The 24,504-nt window shown below is 42.5% G+C and overlaps 1 protein-coding gene across 1 annotated transcript in view; it reads left to right on the forward strand.

Moving 5' to 3' along the window:
* Nucleotides 1-24,504, forward strand: part of kcnh3 (potassium voltage-gated channel, subfamily H (eag-related), member 3) — a 210,642-nt gene that overhangs the window by 181,187 nt on the left and 4,951 nt on the right. Inside the window, exons 11-12 of the mRNA XM_045707463.2 lie at nt 20,206-20,420; nt 23,991-24,247. Of these exons, the coding sequence (XP_045563419.2) occupies nt 20,206-20,420; nt 23,991-24,247 (472 nt within the window). The remainder of the gene's footprint in view (nt 1-20,205; nt 20,421-23,990; nt 24,248-24,504) is intronic.

A 24,504-nucleotide genomic window follows, 5' to 3' on the forward strand; every position in this document is an offset into this window, starting at 1 on the left:
GTACTGTACAGTATGAGTGATTATACTAGACATGTTGATGAGAACTAGAACCCTCACAGTACTGTACAGTATGAGTGATTGTACTATACATGTTGATGAGAACTAGAACCCTCACAGTACTGTACAGTATGAGTTATTATACTAGACATGTTGATGAGAACTAGAACCCTCACAGTACTGTACAGTATGAGTGATTATACTAGACATGTTGATGAGAACTAGAACCCTCACGGTACTGTACAGTATGAGTGATTATACTAGACATGTTGTTGAGAACTAGAACCCTCACGGTACTGTACAGTGTGAGTGATTATACTACACATGTTGATGAGAGCTAGAACCCTCACAGTACTGTACAGTATGAGTGATTATACTAGACATGTTGATGTGAACTAGAACCCTCACAGTACTGTACAGTATGAGTGATTATACTAGACATGTTGATGAGAACTAGAACCCTCACAGTACCGTACAGTATGAGTGATTATACTATACATGTTGATGAGAACTAGAACCCTCACAGTACCGTACAGTATGAGATTTGTACTATACATGTTGATGAGAACTAGAACCCTCACAGTACTGTACAGTATGAGTGATTATACTAGACATGTTGATGAGAACTAGAACCCTCACAGTACTGTACAGTATGAGTGATTATACTATACATGTTGATGAGAACTAGAACCCTCACAGTACTGTACAGTATGAGTGTTATACTATACATGTTGATGAGAACTAGAACCTTCACAGTACTGTACAGTATGAGTGGTTATACTATACATGTTGATGAGAACTAGAACCCTCACAGTACTGTACAGTATGAGTGATTATACTATACATGTTGATGAGAACTAGATCCCTCACAGTACTGTACAGTATGAGTGATTATACTATACATGTTGATGAGAACTAGAACCCTCACAGTACTGTACAGTATGAGTGATTATACTAGACATGTTGATGAGAACTAGAACCCTCACAGTACTGTACAGTATGAGTGATTATACTATACATGTTGATGAGAACTAGAACCCTCACAGTACCGTACAGTATGAGATTTGTACTATACATGTTGATGAGAACTAGAACCCTCACAGTACTGTACAGTATGAGTGATTATACTAGACATGTTGATGAGAACTAGAACCCTCACAGTACTGTACAGTATGAGTGATTATACTATACATGTTGATGAGAACTAGAACCCTCACAGTACTGTACAGTATGAGTGTTATACTATACATGTTGATGAGAACTAGAACCTTCACAGTACTGTACAGTATGAGTGGTTATACTATACATGTTGATGAGAACTAGAACCCTCACAGTACTGTACAGTATGAGTGATTATACTATACATGTTGATGAGAACTAGATCCCTCACAGTACTGTACAGTATGAGTGATTATACTATACATGTTGATGAGAACTAGAACCCTCACAGTACTGTACAGTATGAGTGATTATACTAGACATGTTGATGAGAACTAGAACCCTCACAGTACTGTACAGTATGAGTGATTATACTAGACATGTTGATGAGAACTAGAACCCTCACAGTACTGTACAGTATGAGTGATTATACTATACATGTTGATGAGAACTAGAACCCTCACAGTACTGTACAGTATGAGTGATTATACTATACATGTTGATGAGAACTAGAACCCTCACAGTACTGTACAGTATGAGTGATTATACTATACATGTTGATGAGAACTAGAACCCTCACAGTACTGTACAGTATGAGTGATTATACTATACATGTTGATGAAAACTTGAACCCTCACAGTACTGTACAGTATGAGTGATTATACTATACATGTTGATGAGAACTAGAACCCTCACAGTACTGTACAGTATGAGTGATTATACTATACATGTTGATGAGAACTAGAACCCTCACAGTACTGTACAGTATGAGTGATTATACTATACATGTTGATGAGAACTAGAACCCTCACAGTACTGTACAGTATGAGTGATTATACTATACATGTTGATGAGAACTAGAACCCTCACAGTACTGTACAGTATGAGTGATTATACTATACATGTTGATGAAAATTTGAACCCTCACAGTACTGTACAGTATGAGTGATTATACTAGACATGTTGATGAGAACTAGAACCCTCACAGTACTGTACAGTATGAGTGATTGTACTATACATGTTGATGAGAACTAGAACCCTCACAGTACTGTACAGTATGAGTTATTATACTAGACATGTTGATGAGAACTAGAACCCTCACAGTACTGTACAGTATGAGTGATTATACTAGACATGTTGATGAGAACTAGAACCCTCACGGTACTGTACAGTATGAGTGATTATACTAGACATGTTGTTGAGAACTAGAACCCTCACGGTACTGTACAGTATGAGTGATTATACTAGACATGTTGATGAGAACTAGAACCCTTACGGTACTGTACAGTATGAGTGATTATACTAGACATGTTATGAGAACTAGAACCCTCACGGTACTGTACAGTATGAGTGATTATACTACACATGTTGATGAGAACTAGAACCCTCACGGTACTGTACAGTATGAGTGATTATACTAGACATGTTGATGAGAACTAGAACCCTCACAGTACTGTACAGTATGAGTGATTATACTATACATGTTGATGAGAACTATAACCCTCACAGTACTGTACAGTATGAGTGTTATACTATACATGTTGATGAGAACTAGAACCCTCACAGTACTGTACAGTATGAGTGATTATACTATACATGTTGATGAGAACTAGAATCCTCACAGTACTGTACAGTATGAGTGATTATACTATACATGTTGATGAGAACTAGAACCCTCACAGTACTGTACAGTATGAGTGATTATACTAGACATGTTGATGAGAACTAGAACCCTCACAGTACTGTACAGTATGAGTGATTATACTATACATGTTGATGAGAACTAGAACCCTCACAGTACTGTACAGTATGAGTGATTATACTAGACATGTTGATGAGAACTAGAACCCTCACAGTACTGTACAGTATGAGTGATTATACTAGACATGTTGATGAGAACTAGAACCCTCACAGTACTGTACAGTATGAGTGTTATACTATACATGTTGATGAGAACTAGAACCCTCACAGTACTGTACAGTATGAGTGATTATACTACACATGTTGATGAGAACTAGAACCCTCACGGTACTGTACAGTATGAGTGATTATACTACACATGTTGATGAGAACTAGAACCCTCACGGTACTGTACAGTATGAGTGATAATACTATACATGTTGATGAGAACTAGAACCCTCACGGTACTGTACAGTATGAGTGATTATACTATACATGTTGATGAGAACTAGAACCCTCACAGTACTGTACAGTATGAGTGATTATACTACACATGTTGATGAGAACTAGAACCCTCACAGTACTGTACAGTATGAGTGATTATACTATACATGTTGATGAGAACTAGAACCCTCACAGTACTGTACAGTATGAGTGATTATACTATACATGTTGATGAGAACTAGAACCCTCACAGTACTGTACAGTATGAGTGATTATACTACACATGTTGATGAGAGCTAGAACCCTCACAGTACTGTACAGTATGAGTGATTATACTAGACATGTTGATGTGAACTAGAACCCTCACGGTACTGTACAGTATGAGTGATTATACTAGACATGTTGATGAGAACTAGAACCCTCACGGTACCGTACAGTATGAGTGTTATACTATACATGTTGATGAGAACTAGAACCCTCACGGTACCGTACAGTATGAGTGATTATACTATACATGTTGATGAGAACTAGAACCCTCACAGTACTGAACAGTATGAGTGATTATACTAGACATGTTGTTGAGAACTAGAACCCTCACAGTACCGTACAGTATGAGTGATTATACTAGACATGTTGATGAGAACTAGAACCCTCACAGTACCGTACAGTACGAGTGATTATACTATACATGTTGATGAGAACTAGAACCCTCACAGTACCGTACAGTACGAGTGTTGTACTATACATGTTGATGAGAACTAGAACCCTCACAGTACCGTACAGTACGAGTGATTATACTAGACATGTTGATGAGAACTAGAACCCTCACAGTACCGTACAGTATGAGTGATTATACTATACATGTTGATGAGAACTAGAACCCTCACAGTACCGTACAGTATGAGTGTTATATTATACATGTTGATGAGAACTAGAACCTTCACAGTACTGTACAGTATGAGTGGTTATACTATACATGTTGATGAGAACTAGAACCCTCACAGTACTGTACAGTATGAGTGATTATACTATACATGTTGATGAGAACTAGAACCCTCACAGTACTGTACAGTATGAGTGATTATACTATACATGTTGATGAGAACTAGAACCCTCACAGTACTGTACAGTATGAGTGATTATACTATACATGTTGATGAGAACTAGAACCCTCACAGTACTGTACAGTATGAGTGATTATACTATACATGTTGATGAGAACTAGAACCCTCACAGTACTGTACAGTATGAGTGATTATACTATACATGTTGATGAAAACTTGAACCCTCACAGTACTGTACAGTATGAGTGATTATACTAGACATGTTGATGAGAACTAGAACCCTCACAGTACTGTACAGTATGAGTGATTATACTATACATGTTGATGAGAACTAGAACCCTCACAGTACTGTACAGTATGAGTTATTATACTAGACATGTTGATGAGAACTAGAACCCTCACAGTACTGTACAGTATGAGTGATTATACTATACATGTTGATGAGAACTAGAACCCTCACAGTACTGTACAGTATGAGTGATTATACTATACATGTTGATGAGAACTAGAACCCTCACAGTACTGTACAGTATGAGTGATTATACTAGACATGTTGATGAGAACTAGAACCCTCACAGTACTGTACAGTATGAGTGATTTATACTATACATGTTGATGAGAACTAGAACCCTCACAGTACTGTACAGTATGAGTGATTATACTATACATGTTGATGAGAACTAGAACCCTCACAGTACTGTACAGTATGAGTGATTATACTAGACATGTTGATGAGAACTAGAACCCTCACAGTACTGTACAGTATGAGTGATTATACTAGACATGTTGTTGAGAACTAGAACCCTCACAGTACTGTACAGTATGAGTGATTATACTAGACATGTTGTTGAGAACTACAACCCTCACGGTACTGTACAGTATGAGTGATTATACTAGACATGTTGATGAGAACTAGAACCCTCACGGTACTCTACAGTATGAGTGATTATACTACACATGTTATGAGAACTAGAACCCTCACGGTACTGTACAGTATGAGTGATTATACTACACATGTTGATGAGAACTAGAACCCTCACAGTACTGTACAGTATGAGTGATTATACTATACATGTTGATGAGAACTAGAACCCTCACGGTACTGTACAGTATGAGTGTTATACTATACATGTTGATGAGAACTAGAACCCTCACAGTACTGTACAGTATGAGTTTTATACTATACATGTTGATGAGAACTAGAACCCTCACAGTACTGTACAGTATGAGTGATTATACTATACATGTTGATGAGAACTAGAACCCTCACAGTACTGTACAGTATGAGTGATTATACTAGACATGTTGATGAGAACTAGAACCCTCACAGTACTGTACAGTATGAGTGATTATACTATACATGTTGATGAGAACTAGAACCCTCACAGTACTGTACAGTATGAGTGATTATACTAGACATGTTGATGACAACTAGAACCCTCACAGTACTGTACAGTATGAGTGATTACACTATACATGTTGATGAGAACTAGAACCCTCACAGTACTGTACAGTATGAGTGTTATACTATACATGTTGATGAGAACTAGAACCCTCACGGTACTGTACAGTATGAGTGATTATACTACACATGTTGATGAGACCTAGAACCCTCACGGTACTGTACAGTATGAGTGATTATACTACACATGTTGATGAGAACTAGAACCCTCACGGTACTGTACAGTATGAGTGATTATACTACACATGTTGATGAGAACTAGAACCCTCACGGTACAGTACAGTATGAGTGATTATACTAGACATGTTGATGAGAACTAGAACCCTCACGGTACCGTACAGTATGAGTGATTATACTATACATGTTGATGAGAACTAGAACCCTCACGGTACCGTACAGTATGAGTGATTATACTATACATGTTGATGAGAACTAGAACCCTCACGGTACCGTACAGTATGAGTGATTATACTATACATGTTGATGAGAACTAGAACCCTCACGGTACCGTACAGTATGAGTGATTATACTAGACATGTTGATGAGAACTAGAACCCTCACAGTACTGTACAGTATGAGTGATTATACTATACATGTTGATGAGAACTAGAACCCTCACAGTACTGTACAGTATGAGTGTTATACTATACATGTTGATGAGAACTAGAACCCTCACAGTACTGTACAGTATGAGTGTTATACTATACATGTTGATGAGAACTAGAACCCTCACAGTACTGTACAGTATGAGTGATTATACTATACATGTTGATGAGAACTAGAATCCTCACAGTACTGTACAGTATGAGTGATTATACTAGACATGTTGATGAGAACTAGAACCCTCACAGTACTGTACAGTATGAGTGATTATACTAGACATGTTGATGAGAACTAGAACCCTCACAGTACTGTACAGTATGAGTGATTATACTAGACATGTTGATGAGAACTAGAACCCTCACAGTACTGTACAGTATGAGTGATTATACTATACATGTTGATGAGAACTAGAACCCTCACAGTACTGTACAGTATGAGTGTTATACTATACATGTTGATGAGAACTAGAACCCTCACAGTACTGTACAGTATGAGTGATTATACTACACATGTTGATGAGAACTAGAACCCTCACAGTACTGTACAGTATGAGTGATTATACTACACATGTTGATGAGAACTAGAACCCTCACGGTACTGTACAGTATGAGTGATTATACTACACATGTTGATGAGAACTAGAACCCTCACGGTACTGTACAGTATGAGTGATAATACTATACATGTTGATGAGAACTAGAACCCTCACAGTACTGTACAGTATGAGTGATTATACTACACATGTTGATGAGAACTAGAACCCTCACAGTACTGTACAGTATGAGTGATTATACTAGACATGTTGATGAGAACTAGAACCCTCACAGTACCGTACCGTATGAGTGATTATACTATACATGTTGATGAGAACTAGAACCCTCACAGTACCGTACAGTATGAGTGATTATACTATACATGTTGATGAGAACTAGAACCCTCACAGTACCGTACAGTATGAGTGATTATACTATACATGTTGATGAGAACTAGAACCCTCACAGTACCGTACAGTATGAGTGATTATACTATACATGTTGATGAGAACTAGAACCCTCACAGTACTGTACAGTATGAGTGATTATACTATACATGTTGATGAGAACTAGAACCCTCACAGTACTGTACAGTATGAGTGATTATACTATACATGTTGATGAGAACTAGAACCCTCACAGTACTGTACAGTATGAGTGATTATACTATACATGTTGATGAGAACTAGAACCCTCACAGTACTGTACAGTATGAGTGATTATACTATACATGTTGATGAGAACTAGAACCCTCACAGTACTGTACAGTATGAGTGATTATACTATACATGTTGATGACAACTAGAACCCTCACAGTACTGTACAGTATGAGTGATTATACTATACATGTTGATGAGAACTACAACCCTCACAGTACTGACAGTATGAGTGATTATACTATACATGTTGATGAGAACTAGAACCCTCACAGTACTGTACAGTATGAGTGATTATACTATACATGTTGATGAGAACTAGAACCCTCACAGTACTGTACAGTATGAGTGATTATACTATACATGTTGATGAGAACTAGAACCCTCACAGTACTGTACAGTATGAGTGATTATACTATACATGTTGATGAGAACTAGAACCCTCACAGTACTGTACAGTATGAGTGATTATACTATACATGTTGATGAGAACTAGAACCCTCACAGTACTGTACAGTATGAGTGATTATACTATACATGTTGATGAAAACTTGAACCCTCACAGTACTGTACAGTATGAGTGATTATACTAGACATGTTGATGAGAACTAGAACCCTCACAGTACTGTACAGTATGAGTTATTATACTAGACATGTTGATGAGAACTAGAACCCTCACAGTACTGTACAGTATGAGTGATTATACTATACATGTTGATGAGAACTATAACCCTCACAGTACTGTACAGTATGAGTGATTATACTATACATGTTGATGAGAACTAGAACCCTCACAGTACTGTACAGTATGAGTGATTATACTAGACATGTTGATGAGAACTAGAACCCTCACAGTACTGTACAGTATGAGTGATTTATACTATACATGTTGATGAGAACTAGAACCCTCACAGTACTGTACAGTATGAGTGATTATACTATACATGTTGATGAGAACTAGAACCCTCACAGTACTGTACAGTATGAGTGATTATACTAGACATGTTGATGAGAACTAGAACCCTCACAGTACTGTAGAGTATGAGTGATTATACTAGACATGTTGTTGAGAACTAGAACCCTCACAGTACTGTACAGTATGAGTGATTATACTAGACATGTTGATGAGAACTAGAACCCTCACGGTACTGTACAGTATGAGTGATTATACTAGACATGTTGTTGAGAACTAGAACCCTCACAGTACTGTACAGTATGAGTGATTATACTAGACATGTTGATGAGAACTAGAACCCTCACGGTACTGTACAGTATGAGTGATTATACTACACATGTTATGAGAACTAGAACCCTCACGGTACTGTACAGTATGAGTGATTATACTACACATGTTGATGAGAACTAGAACCCTCACGGTACTGTACAGTATGAGTGATTATACTAGACATGTTGATGAGAACTAGAACCCTCACGGTACTGTACAGTATGAGTGATTATACTATACATGTTGATGAGAACTAGAACCCTCACAGTACTGTACAGTATGAGTGTTATACTATACATGTTGATGAGAACTAGAACCCTCACAATACTGTACAGTATGAGTGATTATACTATACATGTTGATGAGAACTAGAATCCTCACAGTACTGTACAGTATGAGTGATTATACTATACATGTTGATGAGAACTAGAACCCTCACAGTACTGTACAGTATGAGTGATTATACTAGACATGTTGATGAGAACTAGAACCCTCACAGTACTGTACAGTATGAGTGATTATACTATACATGTTGATGAGAACTAGAACCCTCACAGTACTGTACAGTATGAGTGATTATACTAGACATGTTGATGAGAACTAGAACCCTCACAGTACTGTACAGTATGAGTGATTATACTATACATGTTGATGAGAACTAGAACCCTCACAGTACTGTACAGTATGAGTGTTATACTATACATGTTGATGAGAACTAGAACCCTCACAGTACTGTACAGTATGAGTGATTATACTACACATGTTGATGAGAACTAGAACCCTCACAGTACTGTACAGTATGAGTGATTATACTACACATGTTGATGAGAACTAGAACCCTCACGGTACTGTACAGTATGAGTGATAATACTATACATGTTGATGAGAACTAGAACCCTCACGGTACTGTACAGTATGAGTGATTATACTAGACATGTTGATGAGAACTAGAACCCTCACAGTACTGTACAGTATGAGTGATTATACTACACATGTTGATGAGAACTAGAACCCTCACAGTACTGTACAGTAGGAGTAATTATACTAGACATGTTGATGAGAACTAGAACCCTCACAGTACCGTACAGTATGAGTGATTATACTATACATGTTGATGAGAACTAGAACCCTCACAGTACCGTACAGTATGAGTGATTATACTATACATGTTGATGAGAACTAGAACCCTCACAGTACCGTACAGTATGAGTGATTATACTATACATGTTGATGAGAACTAGAACCCTCACAGTACTGTACAGTATGAGTGATTATACTATACATGTTGATGAGAACTAGAACCCTCACAGTGCTGTACAGTATGAGTGATTATACTATACATGTTGATGAGAACTAGAACCCTCACAGTACTGTACAGTATGAGTGATTATACTATACATGTTGATGAGAACTAGAACCCTCACAGTACTGTACAGTATGAGTGATTATACTATACATGTTGATGAGAACTAGAACCCTCACAGTACTGTACAGTATGAGTGATTATACTATACATGTTGATGAGAACTAGAACCCTCACAGTACTGTACAGTATGAGTGATTATACTATACATGTTGATGACAACTAGAACCCTCACAGTACTGTACAGTATGAGTGATTATACTATACATGTTGATGAGAACTACAACCCTCACAGTACTGACAGTATGAGTGATTATACTATACATGTTGATGAGAACTAGAACCCTCACAGTACTGTACAGTATGAGTGATTATACTATACATGTTGATGAGAACTAGAACCCTCACAGTACTGTACAGTATGAGTGATTATACTATACATGTTGATGAGAACTACAACCCTCACAGTACTGACAGTATGAGTGATTATACTATACATGTTGATGAGAACTAGAACCCTCACAGTACTGTATAGTATGAGTGATTATACTATACATATTGATGAGAACTAGAACCCTCACAGTACTGTACAGTATGAGTGATTATGCTATACATGTTGATGTGAACTAGAACCCTCACAGTACTGTACAGTATGAGTGATTATACTATACATGTTGATGTGAACTAGAACCCTCACAGTACTGTACAGTATGAGTGATTATACTAGACATGTTGATGTGAACTAGAACCCTCACAGTACTGTACAGTATGAGTGATTATACTATACATGTTGATGAGAACTAGAACCCTCACAGTACTGTACAGTATGAGTGATTATACTATACATGTTGAGAACTAGAACCCTCACGGTACTGTACAGTATGAATGATTATACTATACATGTTGATGAGAACTAGAACCCTCACGGTACTGTACAGTATGAGTGATTATACTATACATGTTGATGAGAACTAGAACCCTCACAGTACTGTACAGTATGAGTGATTATACTAGACATGTTGTTGAGAACTAGAACCCTCACGGTACTGTACAGTATGAGTGATTATACTATACATGTTGATGAGAACTAGAACCCTCACAGTACTGTACAGTATGAGTGATTATACTAGACATGTTGATGAGAACTAGAACCCTCACAGTACTGTACAGTATGAGTGATTTATACTATACATGTTGATGAGAACTAGAACCCTCACAGTACTGTACAGTATGAGTGATTATACTAGACATGTTGATGAGAACTAGAACCCTCACGGTACTGTAGAGTATGAGTGATTATACTAGACATGTTGTTGAGAACTAGAACCCTCACGGTACTGTACAGTATGAGTGATTATACTAGACATGTTGATGAGAACTAGAACCCTCACGGTACTGTACAGTATGAGTGTTATACTATACATGTTGATGAGAACTAGAACCCTCACAGTACTGTACAGTATGAGTGATTATACTACACATGTTGTTGAGAACTAGAACCCTCACAGTACTGTACAGTATGAGTGATTATACTACACATGTTGATGAGAACTAGAACCCTCACAGTACTGTACAGTATGAGTGATAATACTATACATGTTGATGAGAACTAGAACCCTCACGGTACTGTACAGTATGAGTGATTATACTATACATGTTGATGAGAACTAGAACCCTCACAGTACTGTACAGTATGAGTGATTATACTACACATGTTGATGAGAACTAGAACCCTCACAGTACTGTACAGTATGAGTGATTATACTAGACATGTTGATGAGAACTAGAACCCTCACAGTACCGTACAGTATGAGTGATTATACTATACATGTTGATGAGAACTAGAACCCTCACAGTACCGTACAGTATGAGTGATTATACTATACATGTTGATGAGAACTACAACCCTCACAGTACCGTACAGTATGAGTGATTATACTATACATGTTGATGAGAACTAGAACCCTCACAGTACTGTACAGTATGAGTGATTATACTATACATGTTGATGAGAACTAGAACCCTCACAGTACTGTACAGTATGAGTGATTATACTATACATGTTGATGAGAACTAGAACCCTCACAGTACTGTACAGTATGAGTGATTATACTATACATGTTGATGAGAACTAGAACCCTCACAGTACTGTACAGTATGAGTGATTATACTATACATGTTGATGAGAACTAGAACCCTCACAGTACTGTACAGTATGAGTGATTATACTATACATGTTGATGACAACTAGAACCCTCACAGTACTGTACAGTATGAGTGATTATACTATACATGTTGATGAGAACTACAACCCTCACAGTACTGACAGTATGAGTGATTATACTATACATGTTGATGAGAACTAGAACCCTCACAGTACTGTACAGTATGAGTGATTATACTATACATGTTGATGAGAACTAGAACCCTCACAGTACTGTACAGTATGAGTGATTATACTATACATGTTGATGAGAACTACAACCCTCACAGTACTGACAGTATGAGTGATTATACTATACATGTTGATGAGAACTAGAACCCTCACAGTACTGTACAGTATGAGTGATTATACTATACATGTTGATGAGAACTAGAACCCTCACAGTACTGTACAGTATGAGTGATTATACTATACATGTTGATGTGAACTAGAACCCTCACAGTACTGTACAGTATGAGTGATTATACTAGACATGTTGATGTGAACTAGAACCCTCACAGTACTGTACAGTATGAGTGATTATACTATACATGTTGATGAGAACTAGAACCCTCACAGTACTGTACAGTATGAGTGATTATACTATACATGTTGAGAACTAGAACCCTCACAGTACTGTACAGTATGAGTGATTATACTATACATGTTGATGAGAACTAGAACCCTCACGGTACTGTACAGTATGAGTGATTATACTATACATGTTGATGAGAACTAGAACCCTCACAGTACTGTACAGTATGAGTGATTATACTATACATGTTGATGAGAACTAGAACCCTCACAGTACTGTACAGTATGAGTGATTATACTAGACATGTTGATTTGTTTGTAATTTTTATTGCAGTCCTGGAATTTCAGGAATTAGTTTTTTGTTTCATCTTTTTATTTTTCACACGTAAATTACTACATACAAAGTTAAAGAAAAAATAATGCTATTGAAGCAAATTGCTGCATATCTGATTCATTCATGTTGCATATACTTTAGTACGGTCAATAAAGTGAAAAGGTGTTATTCTTATTCTACAATGAAATACTGATTTATGTGAAAAATCATTCAAACTTCAGAGAAGTTTATCATTTATGTAGTGCTCCCTGTTAGAGTTTTTTGGTCAGTGTGTTATGAATGACTGTATGCTTTCTGAGTGAGAATTGTTTCCAGTGTTACGGTCGAATGAGCTTATTTTGAGACATGTATGAAGTGTTTTGGTGGTTTGAGTGAGTTTTGGAGGTGAGATTAACTGTTTGGCCAAGATGCATGTTGGTAATGCAGGCTGTCTGAAGAGTTTTGAAAAAGTGGCTTCAGTATTGACCGATGATTGTTAGCAATTGAAAAAAATGTAAGAACACCAATACTCTAACCAGTCATCAATCCAATACCGCCTGACCTTCTGAGACCCTGATGTGGATCTATGACACAAATGACCCATAGATCCACATGACACAAATGACCCATAGATCCACATGTCAGGGTCTCAGAAGGTCAAGTGGTATTGGATTGATGACTCGTTAGAGTTATGGTGCTCTTAATGTTAGGTAGTGTGTGTGTGTGTGTGTGTGTGTGTGTGTGTGTGTGTGTGTGTGTGTGTGTGTGTGTGTGTGTGTGTGTGTGTGTGTGTGTGTGTGTGTGTGTGTGTGTGTATTAATCTGCCAAGCTCCCAGCCTATATCTCTAATCATGGCACACACATCAATGAGAAGGCAGGCAGGTGAGCCACATGGCAGCTCTGAGATTATTAATGGATGGATATGAAAGGATTAAAACACTTGGATTATTAATCCAGAGCTGTAAAACCAAGCGGGGAACAGTGGAGCACAGCCCATAGAGTACATCTAGCCAGGTCTACCTTCAAACACAGAGGTTCCTGGGAGTCAGGGGGAGACAAAGGGTTAACACAGACACAGGGGACTGAGGGGGGAGGGAGTTGCCTTGGAAGTAGTCAGAATGATATTGACACACAAACATGGTTCGATATAGGCCATGCACATGGACTAGAGTCAAGGACGGATGCTAAGCATACCGGATGAATACACCCATGTTTGAACATACATTCACACTCAACACTGGATTCATGCATGTACACAATTTATAAGTGTTCCTATACATGCAGTTTTGCATCTCAATAAACTCATAAATATAAAATCCGTATAGCCCGCAAAAAAATAAAATCATGAGGGTGAGCGGGGGCATGCATGAAGTAGGAGGCTGGCTGTATGTTATCGTCCAGACACACACACACACACACACACACACACACACACACACACACACACACAGTGAAGGGGAGAGACAGGGAAAATGTTCTTAATGAAAAACTGTTAAAATTATGCTTAATTTCTTCAAATGTCGTTGTTGAACTAAGAAGTTTTATTAAGTGGTTCCTTGAAACCTTGATTTTCTAGTCCTGTAGATGTCTATCATACGTGAGTTGAATTATGGTGAAGAAAGGAGGAGGAGAAGGAGGAGGTAGAGGAGAAGGAGAGAAAATGAATTGTGGAGTCATATAAACCAAGGGGAGAGAGGGAGGGGCTGCATACAGAGTGAGAGTGCAAATAAAGAACACGAGAGAGATTGTAAATACAACCCATTTATTTTTATTTATTTTCCCTTTTGTACTTTAACTATTTGCATATAATATCACATTTGAAATGTCTTTATTCTTTTGGAACTTTTGTGAGTAATATTTACCGATAATTTCTTATTGTTTATTTCACTTTTGTTTATTCTCTATTTCACTTACTTTGGCACTGTAAACATATGTTTCCCATGGAGAGAGAGAGAGAGAGAGAGCAAGTAAAATATATAAGTAAACAAAAGTGAAATAAACAATAAACCAATTAACAGTAAACATTACACTCACACAAGATCCAAAAGATCCTCTGAGGGAGGAGCTGTAGAGGGTTTGTTTGTGCTGTTGTGCTGCGGTTGGCTTCGTCCATCACCCACCCACATTACCTCCAACACACACACACACCACCCACATTACATCCAACACACACACACACCACCCACCCACATTACCTCCAACACACACACACACACCACCCACCCAACCACATTACCTCCAACACACACACCACCCACCCACATTACCTCCAACACACACACACACACACCACCCACCCACATTACCTCCAACACACACACACCACCCACCCACATTACCTCCAACACACACACACACCACCCACCCACATTACATCCAACACACACACACACACACCACCCACCCACATTACCTCCAACACACACACACACACCACCCACCCAACCACATTACCTCCAACACACACACACACACCACCCACCCACATTACCTCCAACACACACACACACACACCACCCACCCACATTACCTCCAACACACACACACCACCCACCCACATTACCTCCAACACACACACACACACCACCCACCCACATTACCTCCAACACACACACACACCACCCACCCACATTACCTCCAACACACACACATCACCCACCCACATTACCTCCAACACACACACACACACCACCCACCCACATTACCTCCAACACACACACACACACACCACCCACCCACATTACCTCCAACACACACACACACACCACCCACCCACATTACCTCCAACACACACACACACACACCACCCACCCACATTACCTCCAACACACACACACACACACCACCCACCCACATTACCTCCAACACACACACACACACACCACCAACCCACATTACCTCCAACACACACACACACACCACCCACCCACATTACCTCCAACACACACACACACACCACCCACCCACATTACCTCCAACACACACACACACACCACCCACCCACATTACCTCCAACACACACACACACACCACCCACCCAACCACATTACCTCCAACACACACACACACCACCCACCCACATTACCTCCAACACACACACACACCACCCACCCACATTACCTCCAACACACACACACACCACCCACCCACATTACCTCCAACACACACACACACCACCCACCCACATTACCTCCAGCACACACACACACCACCCACCCAACCACATTACCTCCAACACACACACACACCACCCACCCACATTACCTCCAACACACACACACACACCACCCACCCACATTACCTCCAACACACACACACCACCCACCCACATTACCTCCAACACACACACACACACACATCACCCACCCACATTACCTCCAACACACACACACACACCCCCCACCCACATTACCTCCAACACACACACACCACCCACCCACATTACCTCCAACACACACACACACACCACCCACCCACATTACCTCCAACACACACACACACACACCACCCAACCACGTTACCTCCAACACACACACACACCACCCACCCACATTACCTCCAACACACACACACACCACCCACCCACATTACCTCCAACACACACACACACCACCCACCCACATTACCTCCAACACACACACACACACCACCCACCCACATTACCTCCAACACACACACACACCACCCACCCACATTACCTCCAACACACACACACACACCACCCACCCACATTACCTCCAACACACACACACACACATCACCCACCCACATTACCTCCAACACACACACACACACACCCCACCCACATTACCTCCAACACACACACACACACACCACCCACCCACATTACCTCCAACACACACACACACACACACCACCCACCCACATTACCTCCAACACACACACACACACACCACCCACCCACATTACCTCCAACACACACACACACACACCACCCACCCACATTACCTCCAACACACACACACACACCACCCACCCAACCACATTACCTCCAACACACACACACACACCACCCACCCACATTACCTCCAACACACACACACACACACACCACCCACCCACATTACCTCCAACACACACACACACACACCACCCACCCACATTACCTCCAACACACACACACACCACCCACCCAACCACATTACCTCCAACACACACACACACACCACCCACCCACATTACCTCCAACACACACACACACACCACCCACCCACATTACCTCCAACACACACACACACACACACACACCACCCACCCAACCACATTACCTCCAACACACACACACACCACCCACCCAACCACATTACCTCCAACACACACACACACCACCCACCCAACCACATTACCTCCAACACACACACACACCACCCACCCAACCACATTACCTCCAACACACACACACACCACCCACCCACATTACCTCCAACACACACACACACCACCCACCCACATTACCTCCAACACACACACACACACACACCACCCACCCACATTACCTCCAACACACACACACACACACCACCCACCCACATTACCTCCAACACACACACACACCACCCACCCAACCACATTACCTCCAACACACACACACACACCACCCAGCCACATTACCTCCAACACACACACACACACCACCCACCCACATTACCTCCAACACACACACACACACACACACACCACCCACCCAACCACATTACCTCCAACACACACACACACCACCCACCCAACCACATTACCTCCAACACACACACACACCACCCACCCAACCACATTACCTCCAACACACACACACACCACCCACCCAACCACATTACCTCCAACACACACACACACCACCCACCCACATTACCTCCAACACACACACACACCACCCACCCACATTACCTCCAACACACACACACACACACACACCACCCACCCAACCACATTACCTCCAACACACACACACACCACCCACCCAACCACATTACCTCCAACACACACACACACACCACCCACATTACCTCCAACACACACACACACACCACCCACCCACATTACCTCCAACACACACACACACACACCACCCACCCACATTACCTCCAACACACACACACACACACCACCCACCCAACCACATTACCTCCAACACACACACACACCACCCACCCAACCACATTACCTCCAACACACACACACACACCACCCACCCACATTACCTCCAACACACACACACACCACCCACCCACATTACCTCCAACACACACACACACACCACCCACCCACATTACCTCCAACACACACACACACACACACACCACCCACCCACATTACCTCCAACACACACACACACACACCACCCACCCACCCACATTACCTCCAACACACACACACACCACCCACCCACATTACCTCCAACACACACACACACACACCACCCACCCACATTACCTCCAACACACACACACACACACACCACCCACCCACATTACCTCCAACACACACACACACACCACCCACCCACATTACCTCCAACACACACACACACACACACACCACCCACCCACATTACCTCCAACACACACACACACACACACACACCACCCACCCACATTACCTCCAACACACACACACACACACACACACACACCCACATTACCTCCAACACACACACACACACACCACCCACCCACATTACCTCCAACACACACACACACACACCACCCACCCAACCACATAACCTCCAACACACACACACACCACCCACCCACATTACCTCCAACACACACACACACACCACCCACCCACATTACCTCTAACACACACACACACACCACCCACCCACATTACCTCCAACACACACACACACCACCCACCCACATTACCTCCAACACACACACACACACACACACACACACACACACCACCCACCCACATTACCTCCAACACACACACACACACCACCCACCCACATTACCTCCAACACACACACACACCACCCACCCACATTACCTCCAACACACACACACACACCACCCACCCACCCACATTACCTCCAACACACACACACACACCACCCACCCACATTACCTCCAACACACACACACACACACACCACCCACCCACATTACCTCCAACACACACACACACACCACCCACCCACATTACCTCCAACACACACACACACACACCACCCACCCACATTACCTCCAACACACACACACACCACCCACCCACATTACCTCCAACACACACACACACCACCCACCCACATTACCTCCAACACACACACACGCCCATCACCCACCCACATTACCTCCAACACACACACACACCACCCAACCACATTACCTCCAACACACACACACACACCACCCAACCACATTACCTCCAACACACACACACACACACCACCCACCCACATTACCTCCAACACACACACACGTCCATCACCCAACCACATTACCTCCAACACACACACACGTCCATCACCCACCCACATTACCTCCAACACACACAGACGTCCATCACCCACCCACATTACCTCCAACACACACACACGTCCATCACCCACCCACATTACCTCCAACACACACACACACATACACGTACATTCTCATACTTTATTTAGTGCAATGAAACAAAAAGCACCCAATTATATACCGGTATGCTTAATGATGCTTACTCCTATTAATAATCATCATTCATACTGTATACATGTACTAAATATACTGTAATAATTAAACAGGGCTTTTTAATGACTGCATCAAACATACTGTACACACACAAATTACACTCATACACACCATGTCCACTGCCGACCCTTTCATGTGCCTTTTATGACATGAGACACAAATAGCCTTATAGAAAATATGTCTTTCTGATGTTGGAATAATTGGAAAAGCTCGGTCAAAAGCAGAGACTGCATGTGACGTGATGTGATGTGTGTGTGTTTTCCTCCATACCCCAGGGAAAGGGGACTTGATCGGCAGTGATTCTCTGACCAAGGAGCAGGTGATTAAGACCAATGCCAACGTGAAGGCTCTGACCTACTGTGACCTGCAGTACATCAGTCTGAAGGGGCTGAGGGAGGTTCTCCGGCTCTACCCAGAGTACGCCCAGAAGTTCATCTCTGAGATACAACATGACCTCACATACAATCTCAGAGAGGGCCACGGAGCTGACGTGAGTAGGACCGCAACGCATGCAGGCATACACTACTAAACATGCAGCAAAAACATGCACACACACATGCACAATATCACACACAGACACACACACACTAGTACATTGTTAGGCGTACAGCCTGCAGCTGTACCCGGTTTGTTTGATCAACAGAGAACATTGAGTGAGGAGGGATGGGTTCGTCTGTGTGCGTGTGTGTGTGTGTCTGTCTTTCTGTGTGACAGTGGGGAGACTAGTAACAAAATGGAGTCCCTCTCTTCTCTCTGTGTTATCTGCTAATGCTGCATTATAAAACTCAGAGGGACTTGCCTAAGGGGACATTCACCTTCAGAGGCCATATCATGCATTGTATGCATAATCACTACTCCACCTCCCCTCTCCCTCCTTAAAATACACGAACACCCACACCCCTCCCTACGCACACATCTGGCTGGCCGTGTGCAGCGGAGTCAAACTCAACGAGACAGGAATAGCAGCGTTCAGCGGTTTGGAGTGTGTGCCGGAGCTAAAAATAGCGTCGGGGAAGTCAGGGGCTCTCGCTGACAGGCTGTGTCCCCTGCAGGTCCTGCTAAGATTGGATCCTGTGTGATAAAAATAGCCCAGGCAGTGGAGGAGAGAGGGAGGGAGGAGAAGGAGGGAGGAGAAGGAGGGAGGGCTCAGCGGGCTTTCTCTTTTTATTTTCCTGTTCTCCACCACTTCCTTCAAACACACACAAGAGGTCTGCCCCCACCTTTCACAGAATAGCATGTCTATTTGTAACTCCCACTTTCTAATCTTAGCTTACAGCCCCAATGGCTGTGTTTGTGTGTCTATGTGTGCGTGTTGTCGTGCGCATGAGCATGTGTGTTTGTTTGTCTCATATAGCATCCAAAGAGCTTATTCCTTATCGGCCAACATTGTGATGGCATCACCGGGGTCTACGGTGGGCTCTGCTTTACCGGGGTCTACGGTGGGCTCTGCTTTACCGGGGTCTACGGTGGGCTCTGCTTAGACCCCGGTATAGCAGAGAGAGAGAGAGAGAGAGAGAGAGAGAGAGAGAGAGAGAGAGAGAGAGAGAGAGAGAGAGAGAGAGAGAGAGAGAGAGAGAGAGAGAGAGAGAGAGAGAGAGAGAGAGAGAGAGAGAGAGAGAGAGAGAGAGAGAGAGAGAGAGAGAGAGAGAGAGAGAGAGAGAGAGAGAGAGAGAGAGAGAGAGAAAGAGAGAGAACTTTGTGAAAGCAGCAATGAATGTATTCCGTCTCTGCTGATTCACTTACTCCTGACTGAAAGACTGAGACTCATGAGCCAGGCGCTGGAGGGAACACAATGTACTGGGTACACCAGTCAGTTCTGTGCACACTGTAGTGTACGCATAGACACACTTACAGACACATGCAGTAAACACACACACACACACGTTCAAACCACAGGAGGCTGCTGAGGGGAGGACGGCTCATAATAATGTCCGGAACGGAGCAAATGGAATGGCAACAACACATGGTTTCTGCTCTAGCCGTTACCACGAACCCATCCTCTCCAATTAAGGTGCCACCAACCTCCTTGATACCAACTCCGTGGCCTTGTGGTTAGTGTCCGCCCTGAGATTGGAAGGTTGTGAGTTCAATCCCTGGCCGAGTCATACAAAAGATTGAACAAATGGGACATGATGCATCTCTGCTTGGCACTCAGTATTAAGGAGATTGGGGGTAAGTCCCTGCGACAGGCTAGCGTCCTGTCCAGGGGGTGTACTTGTACATCAAGCTGCCTCGCGCTACAGAAACAGGCTTGCTTCCGCTACTTACTTACAACCTACTGGGGTTCACACACACGAGCGTGCTCTTGCTTTCATGCGCGCACACTGCATCATACACAAACGTTTAACAAATGTGCACACATGCTCACAGTCTAGTAAGGCTGCAGATAAATACTCATTCTTAAACATTCTGACTAAACACACACTTACACGCTTGCTTGCATTCCAGCATGCTTGTGGCCATGGACGTCTGCACACGCCATGCATACATTAAACACATCATGTGAATGTGAAGGAACACAGGCACGTGAACACACCCACCCCCACACAGTAAAGCAGTCCCTGCTTGCCTTTAGGGCTGTGAGCTAAGATTAGAAAGTGGGAGTTAAAAATAGACTCGCTACTGTGAAGGGCGAACTGATATGAGGGGAGTGGGGGATGACAGTAGGAGAAAGGACAGAGAGAGGGGGAGGAAGGAAATAATGTCTTTGATCAAGGTGAAAGAAGGGAAGAATAGAGAAAGGGTGGGGCGTTGGCTCGTCCACATGGTGGAATATCGCACCCATTCATTAGCTCTATTTACTGAAAAGGCCTGTGGACATGGATTCAGGTACAAGCTCTCTGTTTAGATAGTGGATGAGATCTGCATACACACACACCCACCATACTACCTGGCAACACCTGGCACACCTGGCACACCTGGCACCACCTGGCACCACCTGGCATAACCTGGCACCACCTGGCACCACCTGGCATCTGTAAGGGCAGAACAAATAGAACACACCTCCTCCTTCCCCCTCTCCCTTCATCTCCCTCCATCTCTCTCCCTCTCTGTCTCAGCTATGTACACCAACACGCCACCTTTCCATTCCATTAGTAATGTGTTGTAGCAGGTGGTGTTTGTTGTCTAAGACTAGTGGATTTAGCCTGTCCTTTCAACATTACGCCTTCTCATGTAATCTCACAGCCCGCTAATTGCTGCTTTGTTTGGCTGCACGGGTTATGGAAGTCATTTGTGTGCCTCTGAGGACATTGTTGAATTATTAATTTGGGGTTGGCGAGGGGTGGGCTGGGTGAGAGGGGGCATGGAGGGACAAAAGTGTTTGAGGAATGGATCTATCATACACAAACTCAGAGAGAGAGAGAGAAAGAGAGAAGCTGGGAGTAGAGTTGTACAAGTCTGCCTCCCACTGGTACTCTGTTGTTACTGCACCTAGTGTACTGGCTGGTCTTCTTGTGGAATGGATCACTCTCCTCTCCTTTCACTAGCCTGGTCAGAAAACATTAACAATAATACCATTTCATTTTTTTGCAGATTTGAAGGAACTGGATATAATACAAATATAAATATAAATATAATATAATATAATACTGCCAAAATAAAGGAAACGCCAACATAAAGTGTCCTAATAGGGCGTTGGGCCACCACGAGCCAGAACAGCTTCAATGCACCCTGGTATAGATTCTACATGTCTGGAACTCTATTGGGGGGATGTGACACCATTCTTCCACGAGAAATTCCATCATTTGAAGTTTTGTTGATGGTGGTGGAAAACGCTGTCTCGGGCGCCGCTTCAGAATCAGAATGGGTTGAGATCTGGTTACTGAGATGGTCATGACATATGGTTTCCATCATTTTCTCATTCAGTGACCACTCGTGCCCTGTGGATGGGGGCATTGCCATTTTCTGGGGGCATAGCCATGGTAGGCAAAATAATGGCCTGCCCAGCATTTTTATACATGACCCTAAGCATGATGGGATGTTAAGTTACCTGTACCCATCTATATAGAATTTCCTGTTATCAGATTACATTCTCATCTCTCTCTCTCTCTCTCTCTAGGTGGACTGGGAAAGTAACGGAGGCCTGGTGAAGAAACTTTCTTCCATTAAGGAGGATGAGGAGGGTGATGAAGAACAGAGCTCTGTATCGTGTGCCCCCCGTTCCCCTTTACGTCTGACCAGGGTTCTTAACTCGCCCCTGCGCTCCCCCCTGCTGCCCCCTCGGCCCTTCCGCCCCCCCTCAGAACACGCCCGCCCCGCCACCCTGCAGATACCTGTGGTCAGCTTCAGCAGCGCACCGCCGGAGCTTAGTCCCAGGTAGGAGAAACACACACAGACTCACTCCCATACACACACACAAATCATACACCACAGTTTGTATACAGTTTTAACAAGCTGGTTTAAACTCAGGCAGAGGATTGAATTGCTGTAATACAGTAGACTTGTCTATTTCATGGTGGCTGGTAGAGGAACTGAACACAATTAACACTTGAGCGTTGATCCTCCAGTGCCTGTCTGGCTGCCATGGCAACTAACAGACGGTGCTATTGGGTCCCAGCAGAGGGAGTGTGGAT

The sequence above is a fragment of the Salmo salar genome, chromosome 25 (assembly GCF_965601325.2).
Source record: "Salmo salar chromosome 25, fSalSal1, whole genome shotgun sequence".
Lineage (NCBI taxonomy): Eukaryota > Metazoa > Chordata > Actinopteri > Salmoniformes > Salmonidae > Salmo > Salmo salar.